This window comes from Dendrobium catenatum, unplaced genomic scaffold (genome assembly GCF_001605985.2).
Source record: "Dendrobium catenatum unplaced genomic scaffold, ASM160598v2 fragScaff_scaffold_756, whole genome shotgun sequence".
NCBI classification, from domain to species: domain Eukaryota; kingdom Viridiplantae; phylum Streptophyta; class Magnoliopsida; order Asparagales; family Orchidaceae; genus Dendrobium; species Dendrobium catenatum.
The window spans coordinates 244718-267425 of record NW_021319218.1 but is presented as its reverse complement, the minus strand read 5'-3'; the positions used below and the strand labels follow the sequence as shown (position 1 = coordinate 267425).

Sequence of the window (22708 nt, the reverse complement as noted above, 5' to 3'; positions counted from 1 at the left end):
CTGCAATCCTTAGAAGACAACTCTGAAAAAACCACCTATGAAGCACTTGAGGCTACAATGTGAGGCTCTTATATGTACGTTCTGGCACATCTGCAATGATAGCACTCACCAGGTCTACATAGAGGGGGAACTGTGAAGCAACAAAGAAGGTTACAGGCAAGCACGTAGCAATATATATGGGAAAGGCTCCATACTTGAGCCTATCTTCCATGACAAAGAAATGACCAGCACAGAAGGCAACCAACATGGCTGCAATCGACATGAACAAAGTGGTGAGCCCCAGGATGAGCTTCACAGGCAAGTCTCTTTCAAAATCCATCTCTTGATAGCGAGAGGTAAGTACAGAAAGGAACATAATCAATGAGGTTACTGAGAAGCATAACGCCACTAATGCTGATATAGCAAATACGGCGAAGGCTGGTTTTCCCGCTAGGATTGGAAACCCACTGGTCTGATCTACACCACCAGGAACTGTAGTTGCAGAGGCAAATGCGACCGTGGCAATAAGTGCTGCGACAACAGAACAAGATTGAGAGGTGTTGGTCAGCCATTTTCCTCCTTCCTTGACCAAGCTTTCATGGGACGCAGTGAATATCTCCTTTGCAGTCTGCCCCTTATTGTTGTAATGTTGGAAGAAGCTAGGCTCCATGGAGTTCTTCACAAACTAGAACAATTAAAAAACAGTATGAAAGTCATGGCAGATGAAGCCTTAGTCTCACATAATATGGAAGTATTTCCTACTGTTTGTGCTGCTAATTGTCTTACTAATTATCCTGCTACTTCTCCTATTGTGAGTTCGGTGGTGCAGTTGTTCTATTTTTACAGGGCCCCGACCATAAGGCTACTTTTGATGATGCTTTTGATGGTATAGATGATTCTGTTGTTTTGCCTTTTAATGTGGACTCTAATGTGAACCTTATTGACTACTCTGACTGGTTAATCACATACAAACCGTCGGTTATTATAAATTCTTGGGAGGCTAAAGTTGATGTTTGTTATGGTTCCCACGATGACTATGATATGAATGTAGTGCAAGTTAGTAATGATGAATTTTGCAAAAGTTGTTGGTAAGAAAAACAGAAAAAAAGATAAATAAAGAGGTGGTGCAAGATTTTAAATGTTTATGAAGGAATGCCTAAGAGATCTAAAACTCCTTCGAAATTCTGTTGTTAATGGGTTTTTGTCTTAGGTGTTTTCTTTGATCTTGTGGAATATTTGTTGTGGTATTAGTTGGATGCTATTGATTGTTTCTTTGGTTGGTATTAGTTGGACCCTTTCCTATGTCTGTATATGGATGATTTGGGAGATTGTTATTGGTAACATTCTCCTGGCTGGGGGCTTTTGTTCAGTTGCTCGTGCGGATTTCTCTATCTCTCCAACTATGGTGCTGCTCTTCCTCCAAGAGTCTCTGATAGCTGATTAGGTTTCTTTGTTGCTCTTGTTTTTGTTCATGGTGGGAGTTGTGCTTGTCTTTCTTTGGTTTCTTCTGCTTATGCTTTGTAATAGTTTGATTCAAAGGCTTGTAGGTTTTATTTCAAATGATGTATTTTTAGAGGGCTATCGATTCAGTAAGGACTTGTAATCTCTTATTTATATTAACGCGTAAGCTCCTATATGTGGGTTTTATTTTCTTAAAACAAAGTCTCACAGGTAATAGGCATGAGCTTCAAAAAACGCAGTTAAAGTCATTTCATTGCACATAAAACTAAAGAATATACGAGCAAAATTTCTTTTTTTCCACATTAAGATCGTGGCTACAGCTCAAAATTGTTGTATTAACGGTCACTAGAATCAGTACCTTGTACCATTTGATCTCCCACTGCATTTGAAGAGCAGTTCCAGGTATTACCCATGGCCGACTCTTTCCTACGGAGCCCGCTGCAAGATGCAAAGCAGAGTTGCCATCTTTGTCTACCATTGCAAACACACTTTCCCTCATTGACTTCCTTTCAAGCATTTCTTTGTAAACCTGTGGCTGTCTGTGTTCAACTGACAGAAGAACTATGTTCTTGTGATTGGAATCGAAGTCCTCAACTGCTACAGGAAAGGTGTCCAGGATGTTCTTTACCATCTCCACCACACCCCTCCTTGTTGCTATTAGAATTGGCGTATCTAGTGTTTTTTTTAAAGTCATTAGGAAACTTTTGATATAATACTATGATGTAAATAAGCCATTGATGATTTTAAGTACCTCCTATTGGTTCATCTGCCTTCTTGTCTTCATCTTTTTTCAGGCTGTTTGAGTGCAAGATTATTCCTTTTGAACTCTCGCTGGTAATGGCTGAACTCTCTTCATCTGGGGGCATATTTGTATCGATTGTGCTTTCATCTTCTTTCAGGTCTTTGTTTGGCATCTTTCCATCTTCCTCGTACTCCCAGTCTGAAGCCTGGCTAACAAGTTCTTTCATGACTTGACTTGCTTGCTCATGCCTTTTCTTCTTTCTCTTTATCGACTCTATTCTTCGAATACCTTTTTTTGCTCAACAAAATTGAGCTCATGTGAATAATTTCCTATAAACACTTTCAAATAGAAGACCATATTTTGTTGGAATGAAAATGTAGATTTGATTTGTTTCTTTGTTTCATGGTCAAAGCTTCAATCATTGAACTCTACATATTTAAATTTAAACTTTATTATGATTTATGATGACAGAAAACTTGAATAGTTAGAATTTCAAGAGGCTGATGGTTTGTTTAGAGTTCTTCAGAAAGCTACCAACATATTTATTTTCTCTGTTGGGTTTTGCGTGTATGATTGTTAATTTTCTAATATGTTTCCAACACATCTGATCTCATAGTATTGGAAAGCTCATAGTAGTGGTTATAGATGAGATGCTTCACATTCGAATATTTTAAGATCAATCTTACTAATCTGAGCAGCAGACACATAGAGAGTGGGGAAATTATTATGTGTGGACGCCGAACGCCGTACATAGAACAACCAGAATGTGTCACGTCACCCCCGCTCGGTACCGTGTTCGGTACTGTTGACATGACGCACATTCTGCTTGGTCTCTGAAAGATGAACTGCATTCGGCATCCACACAAATAAGTTCTCCATAGACTGAGAGTTAGTGCTAAAAAGAACGACTTTTCTTTATTCTGTATATAGAGAAAGCTTCTTTTTTTCCTTCTGAAAATCATATTTGTTTTTCTTTTATAACAAAGTCAAGTAGAGCTAAAGCCTGGCTTATAGAGAACTAGCAATCAAGCCTGACTCAATAGGCACTATCTGATCAATGTTCACTTCCACCTCTATCTGCTGTTGATTAATATGTATATTGGCTCTCTTTGGATCATAAGAATTTCAGAGAAGGAAAGGAGAATGGATCACATAGTGTGAAATCAATGGCTACAGACCACAATTGGCCTAAAATTGACAAATCTCATCTGATTTCTTCCACTTTCATCTCTTTCAAGCACAGTTAGTTCTAATTAAACTGAATAAGTTGGCATTTAAAGCTAAGATGAGATTTTTGCAGTAGATTCTGACAATTTATCAATCCTTATTTCCTCTCTTCTTACATTTTACTCATAAAACCAGTGCAAGTTCAGAGAATATTAATTCAGACTAACCTATTCCGAGAAGAACCAGCAAAACTTTGATCACGATCTTAAGAAAATTGAATGCGGTGATATAATTCTCTGGAAATCTATGCTTTTTTGGCTGTTCATGATTCCCATATTCCTCATCTGTTAGTCATCAAGAAAAAAAAAACCCAAAGTTAAATTTTCAATGCTTTTAACATAGCAAATCATAAACTTTAATGATTTAGGATTTGTTTTTAATATCTTTTGGACTATTTTTATGGCAAGAAAAATAATTAGTATAAAACAATATGTATTTTAAAGATAGATTTTACCGCAACTTTAAAGCTTCGTTGGGGATTGCTTTCCAACCGTTCGCTATAACAATTTTCTATCATAAAAATTTCTTGAAATCAACTAAAAAATAGTGGTCAAAAGTTGTCCCAATTAAGAAATTTTTATACTAAAAAATAGCTTTATAAAATAATAGGAAAGCAATCCCAAACCAAGCCTAAGGCTTCGTTTGGGACGGCTTTTTTATTGCTTTCTAAAACGGAGTTTTAGTACAAATTTTTTTAATTTTGTACTAAAACTCTGTTTTAGAAAACAATAAAAAAGCCGTCCCAAACAAAGCCTAAATCTATCTTTAAGAAATTGTTTTTGAAAAAGCACTTTTCAAACTATAACTGAAAAAGGAGCTTTTCAAATAAAAAATAAAAAAGCTTAAGCTGCCACAAACAAGGCCTTAATATTAGAGAAATTAATCTAAACTAGTTATTAATATATAAGGCATTAATTAATAAATTTTGGATTACAAAAGCAAAGCATAGGTTTCTGATCATTTATTAATAAATTTGAGAAATATATTTAGTATAATTTAATTAATGTTTAAAAAGCTAAAACATGAAGCAAAGCAATGCACCTCATGAAAGGTAAGCTTCATGCTTCATTATTTTAATTTTATATATCTTAAAATACTAAAATATATTACAATTTTATGAATTTAAAATTATTAAAATTAAAAAAATATATACTTAAACAAAATTCAAGTTTTTATCATTTTCAATTAGTCCCATTAATGCAAAATATGATCATATTAACACAAATTTAGTTATGCAATATCTATTTTTTTTTTTTAATAATGATTAGAAAAATATTAAAATGAACTTTTAAGTTACAAATAAAGAATACATGCTACAACAACAACAACAACAACATCAGCATTTATCCCAGTACGTGGGGTCGGGGTCGGCTACATAAATCCTTTTTCTCCATTGTGTTCTTTTAAAAGTCAAATTCTCATTTACATTTAATAAAGAAAGGTCATTCCTAATATTTTCTAATCAAGTCTCATAAAGAATACATGCTAACAAATTAAATTAAAACCATCAAATTACATGGGTGGTTCACTATTCAAATAAAGTAAACTAATAAAATTTGGATGAATGAGGAAGAAAATTGGGTAGATATGCCAAAAGGAAAAAAAGAAAGTTGGTGATGCTTAAGGTAAATGGGTAAAGAAAAGGTTGATAAGGAGAGGTGAAAGACAAGATAAGTCAAAAGGCACAAAGACATGAAAATGACATAAAGCATTTTGCGGCCCACCATGATCTGTTGGTTCGGAGCTTAGGCTAATAATCAACAAGTCTCGAGTTCGAAGCTTACATGTGTGTATGAGTTTGCGTTTAATTGACTAGATGTTCTAGAAAAAATAAAGCTTTTTTGACTTGGAACTTACGAAGGCGAATCAGGGATAGATGTAAAGTGATTTTTTTCCTCTTATGTAAATGTTGAAGTAGGTTGTCTGAATTCAATAAAAACTTAAGTTTAAGCTTTACATACTTGAAAGTGTATCATGAAATGTGTGCTTCACATTAGGAAGCTTATCCTTGAGCTTTGATGTTTAAGTTTTTGGGACTACTTTGCTTTGAACTGTGTTTTCTTAAACACTGAATTTAATAATTTCCTAAGATTTCGTATGAGACGACTTTCTTACTACTATTTAAAGTAGTTTTGTAGTGCAAAAAATTTACTACAAAGCTATTTTAAAAAACAGTAAAAAAGTTATTCTAAACGAAGTCTAAGACTTTGTTTGGGATGATTTTTTTACTATTTTTTAAAGCAGCTTTCTAGTACAACATTAAAATTTTTATACTAGAAAGTCGCTTTAAAAAGCAGTAAAAAAGAAGTCCCAAACGAAGTCTAAATCATATCCTTAAACTTATTTCTTTTGAAAATTATCTAAGGAATTTTTGCTTGAGGTTGAAGAGAAAATAGCTAATCAATTCTCTCTTATGAGGTATGAGTGTTAATTTAATTGGGCACTACCTCTCTCTAAGTCTTTGCTTGAGGCCCCATGCTGAGCATTCTGGTTGTTATCCCTTGAGCTTTGTCTTCCATTTGCAGTATAGCAATTCTTTATGGACCTTTCACCAAAACAGGACACTAGAAAAATAAATAAAAATTCAGTCTCTGCAATAAAATTAGTGGGCTAACAATATGAAGACAAATGAAACTAAAGGTTCATTTTCTTAAAGCAGTTTTTTTAGTAAAAAATTAAAAATTTTATACTAAAAAACTGTTTTAAAAAGCAATAAAAAAATCGTTCCAAACGAAACCTAAATTAGTCAATAAATTATGGTTCTGGTGCTAACCTACTAAATGATAAACTTGGTGTAGCGCTTGGAACAAATCCATGCAGGTTCTATAGTTCTGTGGCATTTTGATTTCCTTCTCTTTCTTCCATCCGTTGAGGTGACTCGTGTAGATTCTGGGTTTATATTTCGGTTCAAGTCGATCCACTATTATGCCTGCAAATTTTTGTGAGCTGTTTAAGATTATTTTGCTTCCATATTACGCTTAAACCTTCGAATTTAATCATGCCTTCAAGACATTAATTAAATATGATGTTCATGTCTGCGTGAGCATGTACCTGTATGTTGTTAGGGGTGCTAAAACTGAGTTTCAGGTCGGGTTCGGGTCAAAACCGGAACTGATCCGGGTTCAAAAGGGTCGACCCTAACCTAATCGGACCTGGACCCGACCCATCGTGTTACGCTAAACCCAACACGACACGGTTGACCCGAGGATGGCAAAGGCGGGAGGGAGCGCGCGCGAGTGTTGGCGGGCAGACTCCGGCGCGCGCGAACGGATGCCGGCAGCCTCGGGCGAGCGCGGGCGTGGGCGGGCAGCTTAGGCGCAACGCGGGAGGGTGCAGGTAGCTGCGGGCGGCCTCGGGTGCGCCCGGATGGGCGCTAGCAGACGCGGGCAGCTTTAGGCGCAATGCATGCAGCCTTGGGCTGGTGCGCAGGCAGCCGTGAGCAGGTTCGGGCAGCCCGATCAGCTAATTTCAAATGGGAACCCGGAAACCCGACTGATAAATCCAAATCCGACCTGTTTTTTCAAACTGGTCGAATCCGTGAACCCGAACTTGACCCGTTTTGAAATCGGGTCGGGTCTAACCCAAAATTTTTGGATCGGATTCAAATCGAGTTTTCCTTTCTTGTCAAATATTGACACCCCTATATGTTGGTTAGTTTATCTTACAATTTTGATGAGGTGAAATTATGAAGTTTCCCATTAGCCAAGCCATCATATTTCACCTGGATTTTTCAAACTTATTTAGAAAAACATATTGATTCTTCATGTTTATGAGGCATTGATGGTATTATGTAAGCGAATAAGAGAGAGTTTCAGACTCTCAACTTATCTCCTTCTTGCATGAACCATGAACTCTTTTTATGAGTTATTGAAGGAGATATAGTTTGAGAACTTAGATGGAACATTACATGCATAGATGAGCTTATCAATCCGTCGTAGTCGGCTGCCACTTTTGAAAACCAGTGGCTTATTTGCTAGAAGATGAAGTGGGGACTGCCCCATCTCATTGTTGAAGTTCACCAATTTTGGATATAATTTCATAATCTCAATAGCCAAATCTGTATCCAAAAAGTTCCAAAGAACATCAGAAATTCTTGTAGTTGCAGCAGATCTGTGGATTGTAATACATTACCGAAGTGCTCGCCATGGACAGCCGCATGGAGGATAGTGTTGCCGTCTCCTCTCCGGCAGAAGGATATATTGTAATTCTGTCTGCTCAACAGGGTCTCTGGCACATAGTCCTGAAGCACAAAGAAAGCTTTCTTCTTTCCATGGTGGGCTGCAATGTAAAGGGGAGTCTCCCTCGCATTATTGCGGGAACGAAGAACCAGCTCATTGCATTTCTCTGCAAGGAGCCAGCAGATTCCGGCCAACCCCAGTGCAGCTGCGGCATGAAGTGGAGTGTCGCCGAACTCGTTCTGGAGGCTTAGAATGTCACGCGCCTCGTCGTCCGTCATGGCGTCGAGAAGCTGCTTCACCACATTGTCATCTTCCTCCGACACTGCAAGGTGCAATATTGTGTGTTTTGCCCGTGTAACTTTGGCTCGGCGCGCCAATGGATTCTTCTTGTACATTTCAACTACAGCAAACCAGTCTCCAGCCATGGCTTTCTTGAAGAGGACCTTGCTGTTAAAGTTGCCTCCTTCCAGTTTTGTTGGCTCCATTTCTGATTGTTTTGCATGTCTGCTACAAGTGATGGATTTATACTGTGAAGGAAAGTGGATAATGGTTCTGAAACTAATATAGTAACTTGGTAATCAAGCAAGCTTTGCCATGAAAAATTAACCCAAAGAGCCCACAGGTAAAGTTTATGTAGGCGGTAGGCTCATCTTTTGTTTACAGTATGACTTTTTTTTAGCAAGAGTAAAATTATTCATGAAGCTTCATTGAAAGCAAGTGAAAGAGGAAGCCCAGGTTTGATTTCAACCGCTGTTTTAAAATACTATGATCTTTAGGCAATTATTTCTAACATAATTAAACACATTTTATTTATTAATTTGAATACCAAAAATATCCTTACAATCAAAATTTGTTTTGGGGCGCTGCCCCCGGAAACCCCTTGCAAGGACGTTGCCCCTTGACCCTGCAACAAGGTCGAACCCCGCCAGGGCGCCCCCTTGAACCCCTGACATATCTGCTTAGAGTATGATGATCAAGGATATGAACAAATAGGGGTCGAGCCAAATTCAAGGCAAGTTCAACATACATTTTGTAAGAATTGATTGATTAATCATCTTTAGCGACCAATTTCTATTTGTTTCTATTGTTTGGTCGTTACTGACGCATTTTCTGTCGCGAATGGTTGAGCCAAATTTGAGTCAACACAGGCAGTTACTTGTAAGTTTCTCCATATTACCCATCTTCAAGTTTGATTATGTATGTAGTGACCATAGTAGTTCATCATATGCATTTTTTTTTTCAATAGTCTGATGGTGTGTTTGTTTTCTGCTTTTCTATAATTACTTATTGTGTAGAAGTGCCTGCAGAAGTTGGACTTTACATATGAAGCTACATTGAAACTATGTAAAAGAGGTATTCTTGAAGAAAAGAAGCTTAACCGATTTGTAATTTTTTCAGCTTTTCTATGTTTGTTGCTTGATACTGTGATCTTTTCTTTATTCCTCGACTGCTAATTGTTGTGTCTCACATGTGAAAAATTATTAGGTGCGGAGTGCGCACCGGCCGCACAAGCACGCTTAAGCACTGGGTACCTAGCGGTATCCAGCGGTACTGAGTGCGGGTACCGCTATAGGTACCCAATACTTGTGCGGACAATTCTCCCCGTCCGCATTTCGCATCTAGTAATCTCTACTTATATGTTGCTTTGATGTGAATTCAGGCATCATGTAAAGAAAGGCCAAGGAGTTGGGCAACTTGCTCAGACATGTACAGGAACCTCATGAAATTAGAAGCTTGCATGCAAAGCTTCTCTCTATATTTCACTTGTGATTTTAGAGATTAATAGTAGATGATGTAATTATAATTATGCTATGATATATTAAAAATTTTGATGTTATTTAAATGATATTCGATACATTTGAAGTTGTCTTTAATAACATCGAATTCATTCGATGTTATTTTGACGACGTTTGTCTCTTTAGAATTTAGTCTAATAATATTTTATGGAATTAGGTCATTGAGCTGAGGCAAAATATAGAAGCCAACATAAAATCTTAAGAAAAGTTTAAGTAAGAATTTTTTATGTTAATGGAGAATTAAATTGAAATTAATGAAATGTTTGATAAATGAGCATAACTAGTTATATACACTTAATTGTTATACTATATAAGCTGTAATTGATCACTGTGTTTATTATAAAAACCGCTACTAGAAAAATACCTATTTCTAGCGGAACATGCCTCGCAAGATTAATCGGGAAAATCACTGGCAATAATTTTGAAGGTTTGAGAAGTGGATTTACGACATAATTTTTTGCGGAAATTTATGCAAGAAATTCTGTTAGTAAACACCCTATTTTCACCATTTTCTCCTTTCACTATAGGAAAAACTTTGAATTAATACCGTCGGAGCTTCCGGCAGAATAAAATACACCAGTAACAATGGCGCGTGAACTGGTGGAAAATTCGACGGTGTCATAATGATAGTAGTTCTGGTGTAAAATCCGCTGATTATTTTCCGGCGTATGATCCGCCGTCCTTTCTGCTATAATTTATGAGATAAGAAGTTTATTCCGGCGTAATTTTCGCCAGTATATGGGAAATACTGGGGGATGTAATGTCGGAATCCGTCCAACAAATGGGACATATTCCCCGCATTTTCTTCTTTGAAATTATGCCGGAATGTATGCCGAAAAAATTCCCGGCAAAAATATTCCACTGATATTTTTTGCAAACAAGTGAATTATCGTAACTTGCGAATTTGTCGGATTTTCGACGGAAAAAGGAGATTTCCGTCGAATTTCTCTCATTACCGGCAGATTTTTGTTGTCGGTGATGAGTCATTTTCTTGTAGTGTTTCCTCCACCATTTCACACTAAACATCATTCAAAGATCCATTTTCATACGAAGCGCAACTGTAGCCCGCCCCTCGGTCTTGATCATCACCATTTGCCATTCTGGAAATGGATTTGTCTTCGTTCTCGGACGCATTCCTCTTTTGACTCCGCCGATGTTGATCACACACATTCATCCATTATCGATAGCATGCAAGCCTCCGTTCACTTGCTGTAAGCACATTTATTTACCTCCTCCTAAAACTCTTCTTGCTTACATAGTGATTAGAAACAACAACTATGAGATTGATTTTACCAAAGAAATTAAAACAAAATTTTCCTACCATTTCCATTTTTCGTTTGACTTTATTCAATGAGTTTGTCTCTTTATACCACTAAATTATGAATTTACATCCAATCTTTTCTTAAATAGCTTTATACAAATTTTTTGTAAAACTATTCAGATGATAAGATTTTATTCATTACTAATAATAAATTCCAATGACATCTTATTTACTAATGGATATAAATTTGTTTGTGATGAAAAATGGATTACTTTGCATGAAATAAAAATTTATTTTCAGATTTGCAAGATTAATATCATATCCTTAATTTGTCAGAGTTGAATCTATTTAAGTCTAACATATTAATGCAAGATTTAGTTGTTTTTTGTGTCTAACGCTTCATGAAACCCTAGCAATTTTTTATCTATTTAATTACCTATATTTCACATTTATGTATTATTTTCATGTTATTGCATACATTTTTATTGTGTGGATTCTACTCTAGTTGTTTCTATGAGATTTATTGGAGGTAGGATTTTATAGATCACATTTGATATGGATATGCTAAATCAAACAAAGTTTATGTACAATCATCTATTGCCTAGGAGAAAGACATTAACAGATGAATTCATCAAGAGAATAATTTTTTAAACACTAATGGTAATCAACTTACATTTTAATTACTCTAATCCAAATTTTTATATTTTGTAATGTTAATATGTAAAAAGAATTCTACAGGTTATCGTAGCATAATGCAAAGATTAGAATATAGTTTGGCTCCCCTATTCGAGAATTATCTCCCGTGTCTCAGGAGGCTGCATGTTCTTCAGTTAATTTGAGTGGGGATCAATCGGTTATACCATCTGCCATAGGCTTGGCGAGCTATGCTAATATTGTTAATATTCCTATCTCTATGTTGTCTAACGCTGAAATGTATAATCATGTGGCTATGTCTAGAAAAAAATTTTGTTTTGCTCCAAACGGATTGGTTAATTTTAGAGGATTGTTTCTCTTCTCCGTCTAGTGGGGATGAAGAGGATCTTCATGTAAATAAGGAGGAGTTCGTTGGACGATCTGTTGGTCGTGGTTTTTATAATGTGAGTGGTAGCAGGTCTAAAAGGAGAGGAAGAAAGTAAGTGGATTTGATTTTATCCTTGTTTGCTTGGCAGGTTAGCATCGTGGATGCAGCTTTTTGTGGCCTATTGGATGGATTCATATAGCTGTCTTCCACGGTTGGTTTATGATTGAGCTCTTTGCGCTCTCAACGTGATTTTTGAAGGTGTAGTGGACGATGATGAGGAGGCCCCTGCTTCCCCTTTGTGGCTAAGCTGGCTGGCAATCTGGGTGCCTCGGTATTGGATGGATCGCAATCATTTTCTATCTCCCATGGATGGTCCGTGCTTGGCTGCTAGGCTAGTGCTGGGGGCCTCCATTCCCGAGTCCCCCTTCATTGTATATTTTGCTATATTTGGTTTTTTTTGGGTCTTTATTGTTTGTATCCCTTGGTGTTGTGCTATGACTTTGGATCCCTCCTCTTTTTATTTAATAAAATCTTTTTGTTTAATAAAATTTTTTTGTTACAAAAAAAAAAAAAGAATATGCCAAATAGAGTTTTAGACATTGAGAGCATGGGTAGCACCCTCCATAATGACATTTCAATTCCACAAATTGAGCATAGATGATTTTTGGTCAGAATTTTAACATATATTTTAAATGATCTCAAATTTAAATATATTTTTTTAGTCATGCATACTTACCAAAATATATTGTAGAAAGAAGTGTTGGGTAGTGAACCCACAACTGTTGAGTTGAACACTCGCTTCCACCCATGCTAGGAGGACCAATAGTGGGTGGACCAATGAACGAGGAAGGTCTTTATGAGTTTTGAAGCTTGCAATATTAATAGAAATATTTTTAGTGATAAATATTTAACATTTATATCCATCTTATATTTTTAGGAGGACTATACATAGCTTTGAGAGAGGCATGATGCAGCTTGTGAGGGATCCTCTTTGGGATCAATGGATTATTCTAACTATAGTATATGGTCACATGTAGTAGGTAGAATGCAGAAGGGCGTAATTTTTAAATTAGGCTCGCATGCCTATGCATTCGAGGGATAGTCCTATGGCTCATCAAGCTTCTTAGCTAGCAGTCAGGAGGGGTTAATTAGTCAACAGATGGCTGCCCTGACAGTAGAACTAGAACTAGAACAAGTGTTGTAAATGCAGCACAACTAGATACTATAGGAGCTGCACTAAATCAGAAAGCAGTTCAATGAAAAATAGCCTGTAGGGATCGAGGAGAGTGAGGGAAAGGAAAAGGAGTGAACTTGGATGATTGTTATTATTTTGTTAGTTTTTTGTAATGTTTAAGAATTGATGTATTTTGACAATTATTTGTATAGTACAATGTTTGATCATCATATGAATAATGTTCTTTTAGAAATGTTTAAATATTTTACTAATTGTGTTCATTTATGTGATTGATATATTCTTTGTGGGTTATTGTAGGATAATTAATGTGAGAAAGTTTTTTTTATATGAACTACATGTTTTAAGCAAATTTCTTAGTTGAAATTCGATACGACAATTTTTGGGCTGAATTCACTACAGAAAAATCATTAAATACCGGCGGATTTTTCAGTGGCACCAGGACCGCCGAAAATTTTGGTGGTTTGGCCACTGCAAATTTGGATAGTCTAAGAGTCGTCGGTTCTACGTAAGTTTGACATATTTACCTATGGAATGACCGTCATTTTCAAGTAAATTTTTTTCTTGTGGTTGTGGCTGCCGGAAATGCCGTCGATATTAGCCTTATTTCACCCAACCCGTTCTTTCTTCCTTATTTCAATTCGAATCCTTCCTTCCGTCCCAGAGAAAGTTGAGACCCCCTCTTGTCGTCTGTAGCTCCAGCTGACCTTCTGCCCTTACCGACGCCGGTCTTGTGCCTCATCTCCCCAACCGCAGGTGATCTCCTCTCCTTCCTTGCTCTTCTTCCTTTCCCTCCTCAGATGATCTCATTGCTGTGCTTACATGTTTTCTTACTTAGGGCTTGACTTGAGAGGGTTGGGAGAAAGCTATGGCTCTTTTTCTATGATTCAAAAGTTTCTTGAGCCGCTAAAAGCATCAGTGCAATCTCTTTTACAAACGAACAATGTTTGGGTGGTTTTGATCGCAATCGAGGCATTTCAAGCCCACTTTGCATGACATCACATCCATTCTCCATTACCTTCATTGCATTTGCTCGAACTAGTCGCAACATTCAAACGCAGGTTAGCATCCCCACAATGGCCACAACCTAAAATTCACTTAGGCTTCGTTTGGGACGGCTTTTTTATTGCTTTCTAAAACGGAATTTTAGTACAAAAATAAAAAAATTTGTATTAAAACTCCGTTTTATAAAGCAGTAAAGAAGCCGCCCCAAACGAAGCCTTAAACATATACAAGAACGTTTGAAGTCAACTTATAGATCTAACCAATTTAATTTGGAGCTGACTCAAATCTGAATCAACCAACTCAAAATAATTTATTTATTTTTTAATTTAAAAAGCCTTTTAATATGTATATGCGCATATTTCTAATACACATATACACCTTGTAGCATAGTAACTTATAAATGCATGAGTTCCACTTGATAACATTATGGATTCTCTCAAGATTCTCCTTCTGAGCTTATAAATCTCCTGATCAATTTACAATCCAATATTTTTCTTAACAACTATATCAAAATGACAAGTTTTTTATTGAAGTACAAACTCTCATCCATCATTAAGATTTCGTTTGGAACAGCTTTCTTATTGCTTTTTAGTACTAAAAAATTGATTTAAACAGCAATAAGAAAATTGTCGCAAATGAAACCTAAGAGAAATATGACTAACACCATATCCAACACACCTTAGGAGAGGAAAGTAATTCTCTAGCTCTTTCGAACATTGTTCATCTCTTTTTCTCAAGCGATCATTGTTTTAGCACAAAAACTTTAGTAGCTTTCCCCCCTTAATACACTAATATATACATTAGAGCTACATAGTTTCTTACAATCTTTTCATAATTGAGTGAGAATAATCTAATATCATGAAGTATACAAGTAATAAAGTATGTCATATGACTTGCAGAATATCAGAACATGTGTGAAGTATTTTCATGCCTGATGCATTTCATTAACTCGCATCAAATTTATGATGTCAGCATTCGGGGCAGAATCAGCCTTAGTTCTCAGGGGGGGGGGGGGGGGGGAGGGAGAGTCTTGCTTTTGGGGGGGGGGGGGGGGGGGGGGTAAGTGACGAACTTATAAAAAAATAGAAAAAATACATATAAGGGTACAAAAATAATTTATTTTGCACATAATCATTTTTCACTGTCATATATAACAGCTGTCTTTCGATGACCCGGTTAGAAAAGTATAAGTATTATATTTGACTTATGTTAAGAAAGGTAGAGGTAGACCTAAAAAGACTTGGTTAGAGAATATTAGAAATGATCTTTCCTTATTAGATTAAACGAGAATGTGACTTTTAACATGACATAATGGAGAAAAAAGGATTCATGTAGCCGACCCCACATAGTGGGACAAAGGCTTGATGATGTTGCTATTGTTGTATAATCATTTTTCATAGACTTGTATGTTAGTGTTAGAAATGTTCAACATAATATGATGAAAATATAGGGAGGTCAAGAGGCATTCCAATTTTTGGAGGGGCAAATTGCACGAAAAAAGACCGGCTAAGGGTAAAAAGTAAAATTCAGGGAGGGGCAGATTACAAATAACCATTACTGTACTAAGAGTTTTAATTTTTTTTTAGGAGAAGTACACAGTTCTGACCTTGCATGGCTATGCTCTCCAAAACATTGATGATTTTCATGGCAATGGAGAGGTTAAATATGACGAGATTGTTTAATATTTACAAAAAAAAAGAACTTAATCTTATTTTTGAAGATAATGATATTAAAATTATTTAAATATAAATTTACAAAAAAAAAATTATTTTTTGAAAAGATGGGTCAAAAGGTTAGGAAAGAAAGGGAAGAGAAATTATTTGTTCAATCTTAGAATGATTTTTAGGAGTCTTTTCCTCTGTTCAAAGCCTCCCATTGGATCTACCAATTTCTTTGACCAGAATAAGAATTGTAGACCACTTGACTGCTATGTTGACTGCATTTGTCTTGCTTGAATGCAAGACCATTTGAATAGCTTTCTTATTATGGAAAAATTAATATATTTTTTTTAAATTGATGTGGATATTATAAATAAATTTTTTTAATTGAACGATTCGATCTTAGGCTTCATTTGGGATGATTTTATTACTAGTTCTTAAAACAGAAAAATTTTATTTTTTGTACAAAAAATTTCCTTTAAGAAGAAGTAAGAAAGCTGTCCCAAACGAAGCCTTAATGCCACCATATATTAGCAACTCTGACAGTTTTACACCACAAAAATCTCTGAAAAAAAAAATAGTAGTCAAATGAAATAATAGTTGTGGTCTTAAAACCAAAATAATAAGAAAGCTAACTCAAATAAATCCTAAAGTTTAAAACATTTTTTAGGATTTGATTTCGATCTGATTGCAAAATATTTATTTTTGGTAGTTTTGATTGTTTTCTATTTTGAAATTTATTATTTATTTTTGTTTCTTTATTTTTTATTAAAAAATATTGTAAAAAACATGTACTTAATTAGATATGAAGTAAAGGTAATTGTATAATTAAATGTTAAATTGTAATACAAATAAAATTTAATAAGAACTCGTTAGTAAAATTTTAGCAAAATTTTAACAGTTCATTTCTTTTAAAATTTTGAAATCTTAATTGAAACTTTATATTAAAATTTTATCTTTGGACTGAAAATTTCAAAATCAATAAAAATAAAAATATCAATAAAACTTGAATCATTTCTTACATTAATCACAATGATCTAACAACATGTTATACATAACAACTAAATCATTCTTTTTTCTATTATTTTATATTTCTCTACAATTTTCTTCCCCATACTCAAATTTGTAACATAGTAAATGAAAATAAATTTGAAACTTCTGATGGGCCAGATTTGAGCACTGATCCTCACAAAAAAAATAATTTTCTTCTCAGTGTTAACTCATATCGATTCACCCTATCATGATATTTCTATCAATATAGATTGACCAAAGCCAATCATATTTGGGCCCTTTTTACTCTAATTTGGGCGCATTGAAACAAGTTAGATTGAAGATTCACAAGATCAAATATTATAAAGAAATTGTAAATTGGCCATAATTCAAACAATAACTTTGTCATCTTTTAAATTTCTATGTTCATACATCAAAAGTTCAATGAAATTTTAGGTTCTATTTATGATATTTTTGTCTAAAAAAATAGTAGTAGAATTATTATAAAATATACTTTTTTATCGCCCTCATAAATATTATAAATTTTCTTAAACAAATCCAATTAAAACTTTTTTTTTTTCGCAATCACCTTCTCGCATATCAAGTTGTAAAAAGCTTATTTTTACCATCTTCCCAAACAAAAAGAAAATTATAGCAAAATATAAGTACAATAGCAACAATTTCTATAAAATATTACTATGAATAAAATGTCACACATGAATGTTGTTTCTACTATCATTTTATGTTGTTTCTACTATCATTTTACCTATTCTTTTAGTAATAGTTTGGAGAATATAATTAATCTCACACAAAACTTCTATATAGTATTTCTAGAAAATTCTATAAACACCATTTTTTTCTCCTTAAACATAGCATCTTTGTATATATCACAAAGCACTCCAACATTATCAAAATAGAGTATGTGACATGACATAAAAAAATAAATGATTTTTATAAGATTTTATTCATTGATATTACTAATCAAATTTTTGTCCCAATTGATGTGGCATTCCCTTCATGTTAGATAAGTTGGCCAATTTTTATAATTTTTTTCCTTTTTAAGGCAAAATATTTTAATGCAATTAATCATTGCTAGGCATGCCCCAAAATTAATTAAAATTTTGTGTTCATATTATAGTTTTTTTATTATTATTTTTGAAATAAACACATAAAATGAAATGCCTAATATTACTTTCATTATCTTAACTTCAAGAATTTTTTTTCTTCAATAAAAACCTCAACAAAAACTACTCTATCATAATTATTTATCCATCATAATATTTTAATTTATATCAAATTTCTAATATTGAAATCAATAACAATGTAATAAGGATTGATAAGTTGTCACTAAACTTCATTCAACAGAAAAAATTATAGAAATCTAATATTTGATAAATTATTTATTAAAATAAGTGCATAAATATTAAAAGTAAAAGTGCATACTAATGTGGATGAGACTATTGCTTCTTTTGGAATAATTTTCTTACAGCTTTCTAAAGCTATTTTTTAGTACATTTTTTTTTCTTAAACAATAAAAAAGCACTGACAAAAAGCTATCTCAAACGAAGCCTATGAAAACATATTATTAATGCAGCCTAAGGCTTTGTTTGTGAAGGCTTTTTTGTAGCTTCTTAAAGTAATTTTTTAGTAAAAAAAATAAAATTTCTATACTAAAAAGTTGTTTTAAAAGCAATAAAAAAGTCGTCCCAAACGAAGCCTAAATTGATCAATTGGTTGGGTGCTCCTATGAGAAGATCTTTGGTTTAAGACCTAATCTATAAAATAGTGTGTGTGAGAATGTGGTTAAATTGGCTTAAAAGTCCAAATAAAAAAATAAATTAATACTTCTCTCATGTCTTGCAAAATAACTTACTCATTTTGATAAATAAAGCTTTGTACAAGCTAAATATATTGCACTATTCATACAATATCATAATTTCCAATAATTAATCTGTAATTAGCCTATGAAAACATCTTATTAATGCAGCCTATGGCTTCGTTTGTGAAGGCTTTTTTGTTGCTTCTTAAAGTAATTTTTTAGTAAAAAAATAAAATTTCTATACTAAAAAGTTGTTTTAAAAGCAATAAAAAAGTCGTCCCAAACGAAGCCTAAATTGATCAATTGGTTGGGTGCTCCTATGAGAAGATCTTTGGTTTAAGACCTAATCTATAAAATAGTGTGTGTGAGAATGTGGTTAAATTGGCTTAAAAGTCCAAATAAAAAAATAAATTAATACTTCTCTCATGTCTTGCAAAATAACTTACTCATTTTGATAAATAAAGCTTTGTACAAGCTAAATATATTGCACTATTCATACATTAATATCATAATTTTCAACAATTAATCTGTAATTAAAAGTTAAAACAAATAAATACTGTTATATTTCTGAACATAAAAAAAAAAAAAGAGAGAAAAGGGCAAGCAAGCTGATTAGAAGTATCAAAACTTTCAGCCTTATGCAATACCATGATGAAGAAACAAAGAAACTTTGAAGTATGGATACTGCAAAGAATCTATTCTCTCTGCATGCTTCTTTATAAAGTAAAGTTCTTTCAGAACTCACCACAATATTTTCACTGTAAAACCTCTAAATTTTCAATCAATACAATATAAAACTTGAATTTCTCATTTCTTTTTCATTGCAGCCAAAGTGGAAGAACCTGAAAAAACAAAATAAAAAAAAAGCAAAACAGTAACAGTAGAGATGAGAAGAAGATTATGAACTTACAAGTTTATGAAAGCTTCTTAGCTCGCCATTGATTTGATGAAGAAGAGTTCTGAGACAGATTTCATGAATTTGAGGGGAATGAAGCCTGGTCCGAAAACAATTCATTTGATCCCCAAAAATATGAAAAACTAAGGGCTCTTTTAAGCATGGAAAGACTTCGAACCAGACAACATTCCTCTCAGGTTTCATGGAAATAAATAGATAAAGAAGAGAGAAAGAAAGTGAGGAGTTTCATGAGGTAATGAGCTTGGTTCAATTCCCTCACAACTTGGCCATGCAAAATAGTTTCATAGATTCTTATATACGTAGAAAATTTAGAGAGGGAGGTGGGGGTTCTTTTTGAAGTCTTGATATGTAGTCAAGCTTTTAAAAGCCTTTCACACAATAAAGAGTAGACAATCTCTCTATGTTAGTTTAATGGTGCAAAGAAGCCATTAAGAAAATTAAACTTTAGTTTAATTTGTAATTCAAGCGATTCTTCATCTCAAAGTGGCTTGAGGTCAACCATTAGCTAGTTTGCCTACTGTCTTAGCATCTTAGATCTATTATGTTTTATAAATTTGTGTCTATTAATCACTTTCTTAATTCACCCGCTTTTTAGAAAGTTGTAATATTTACGCCCCTTGGTTCTACGAAGCTTTTTATTGGTTCACACATAGTAAGTAGGACCCGATGGATCTCGTACATGATGTGGGGTCACACTACAGGAAAACATCCTGTTACCAGCAGACCAAATTCGCCAGTACCAATAGAATTATACCGAAAACATTTCCTACGGCGTTTTCGACGCAATTCTGACAGAAAAAATGATGTTTATACGTCGTCTTTCTGTAGCGGATTCCGACGTTTAATATGCTAGTCTTTCCAGCGGAAAATTTGTGCAGGTAGTACTGGTGGATAATCAGTCAAATTAAAAGTATTACGGTAATGGCAGATTTTCCTGTAGGATCAACATAAATGACGCATGAACTAATACAATGCGACTAGGTTAACTTAGCACATCGAAGCCTCTATTGACAAAGTTGACAAAATTCTAGCTACCTACAACTGCAACGAAGATGAATGTCGTAGGTCTATGACTTAGTTGACCACCATGAACTACAAAAGACATGGCAACTAATTATGATTAATGCAAATGAAAAATGAGAGAATATGTAATAATCATTATATTCTTTGATATGATGAAGTTTACTAATAAAAAACTTTTTTTTTATGTTTTTACATGAGATTATGACTCTAATTTAAGAAGGGGAGGAAGCCTTGACATTGGGTTTTATTCCCAAGCAAAGGGTTTCTCTTTTTCTTCCCACTGAGGAAAAGGAGAAGAGGATGAGGAGAACCTTTCATGAATGGAAGGGAAGCCATACGCCAAGTTGTGATTCGAAGCTTAAGCGCCAAGCAACAAATGCCACAAATGAAAGACTATGAGAGAGCGATTAAAGGAGAGAAAAAGAAGAAGAAGAAAAAAAAGATAGTTGATTTGTGGGTCTTGGAATTTTGTCAGAAGATGGTGGACTTTTACAAGTTGGCTTTAATTTGTTGAGGCAAATCTGTAAGGTTAAGTGAAAAAGATTGATCAAATTTAGATTCAGATTATTGGGCATAATGGCCTTTTTTCTTTTTTATAAAGGAATGAAAATTTATGTATGTAATGTTGCATTGAAAATGCATAGATTGAGAATTTGCACAAATTAAGGCTTTAATTCGTTATGGGACGACTTTTTAATTGCCTTTATAAACAAAATTTTAGACAAAATTACTAAAATTCTGCTTTCAAGAAGCATAAAAAATATTACCAAACGAGCCTAGGGCTAAGAGGTCTGCTTGGAATATGTTTTTCTTCTATTCATCATAATTTCATTTGGGGCTATTGAGAAATTATTATTGAAAATTGTCCAAAATTTTGTAGTGTTCTGATGAATATGCTTTGGAAAAGAAATGCCTGCAGTACATGCCGAATCAGAAAATAAAAAAAATTAAGTAACAAAAGCTTTTTTTGAGATTTAATATTCAATTAGCATGCCATTTGCTACAGAGGGCCTTCAGTAGATAATCAAAATGGTTATAAAAAAATTTGGAGCATTTTTCTATTTACCACAAGCCAGAAATCATGAAAGAACTGATCAGTTGTTATAGTTCTGATTTTAAAATCGGATTATGCACAGGCACTCAGCTTCACCGAAAGAAATACATACTTTTTAAGTGCCATTTATAATAAGATAATAACTATCTTATACTATAAGTAAATAATATGTATTATTTCTTATATAATGAGTCAAAGCTCATGTGACTATATAATTAATTTTTTTAAAATCGTGTTTTTTTTACAAACTCGTTTTTCTTTTTTTAATTTCTTTACAGACAAAAGTTAATTTTTAGAAAATAAGAAATTTTACAACTTTCTTAAAATTTTCAGTAATGCAAACTAATTTTTTCATCTTTATTATAATAATAATCTGAACTGAACCGAGTCACTCTTGGGATATTTCAGCCAATTAAGATAAATTCATACACATCACATACACAAGACTCAACCTAAGACCTCCTGGTTGGAAGCTTTACCAAAATGAGTTGCATAAGCTCGAGTCACTCCAGACTTTAGCTTAAGCTTGATTAATTAATCGAGCTCGAGCTCGAGCTATATTCTACAAGTTCGAGCCAGCTCATGAGTCAACCCATTTGTTATTAAAAAAAAAGAAGCTTTTGACACAAGCATTTATAATAATAAAATAATAAAATGAATAAAAAGATAAAAGAAAAAATAATAATAAATCACTTAATATAACAAAATGAGATAATTTTTAACTTCATACTTAGAATATTGAACGCTTATATATTTTAAGTGCATTTTACATTCAAATATTTTAAACGATATGTCTCCCGAGCTAATGAGTCTGAGTCCGGGCTGGCTCAAATTTGGCTCATAAACTCATCGAACTCTGCTCACAAATCATTTATTGAGTCAAACTCAAACCAGCTTAACTCGCTTACACCTCTAATGTAAATTGGGTCTTTGTCCAGATGCCTAAAGATTATTACTCTTTATATACAAGAATGTCATAGCCATGCTAATAAAATCATAGATGCTACAAATCTTAATTAGAAAAGAACAAACATCATTATGTTAGCATATAACATCAAACCAAAGTTCAAAAGTACAGCTTTATTCCCAAAAAATCTCAAATTTTATTTGGTTTTACTAATCTCCTTCACATTCTACTCATCCCTTAATATGAGAACAGAATCCACATCTTATAGTTAAACACCTTCATTGAGATTAACAGCAAATATAGCATCAAAAACAATTATCAAAGAGAAAAAACAAGTCGTTCTTCCAAACTTGCAAAGCAGAAAGCATATCTGACACAAATAAATAATGTGGTGATAAAAAAAATTAATCGAGATCGAGCAGATCTCACAGGTTAGGACTTAGGATCATGGGCGAAACCAACCTTAATTCTTAGGAGGG

General features: G+C 33.9%; 2 protein-coding genes across 2 annotated transcripts; both read right to left on the bottom strand.

Annotated features, from left to right (window-relative positions):
• Nucleotides 1-38: 38 nt before the first annotated feature.
• Nucleotides 39-3696, bottom strand: LOC110100434 (ankyrin repeat-containing protein ITN1). Its single transcript, XM_028696510.1, has 4 exons — nt 3577-3696; nt 2192-2470; nt 1799-2112; nt 39-664 (listed from the first exon to the last, which is right to left on the bottom strand). Exons 2-4 carry the CDS (start codon nt 2406-2408, stop codon nt 53-55), a joined length of 1143 nt encoding a protein of 380 aa, XP_028552343.1. The 5' UTR covers nt 2409-2470; nt 3577-3696; the 3' UTR covers nt 39-52.
• A 3240-nt stretch (nt 3697-6936) lies between these two features.
• LOC110100433 (E3 ubiquitin-protein ligase mib1-like) lies at nt 6937-8362 on the bottom strand. Its single transcript, XM_020827936.2, has one exon. It carries the CDS (start codon nt 8070-8072, stop codon nt 7446-7448), a length of 627 nt encoding a protein of 208 aa, XP_020683595.1. The 5' UTR covers nt 8073-8362; the 3' UTR covers nt 6937-7445.
• Between the last annotated feature and the right edge of the window lie 14346 nt (nt 8363-22708).

Coding starts and splice junctions, on each gene's coding strand:
- LOC110100434 (XM_028696510.1), bottom strand. CDS start 2,408: ATGAAAGAACTTGTTAGCCAGGCTTCAGACTGGGAGTACGAGGAAGAT. Junction 2,113..2,191: donor GGCAGATGAACCAATAGGAG/GTACTTAAAATC, acceptor AAAAAACACTAG/ATACGCCAATTCTAATAGCA. Junction 665..1,798: donor GGGAGATCAAATGGTACAAG/GTACTGATTCTA, acceptor TAATTGTTCTAG/TTTGTGAAGAACTCCATGGA.
- LOC110100433 (XM_020827936.2), bottom strand. CDS start 8,072: ATGGAGCCAACAAAACTGGAAGGAGGCAACTTTAACAGCAAGGTCCTC.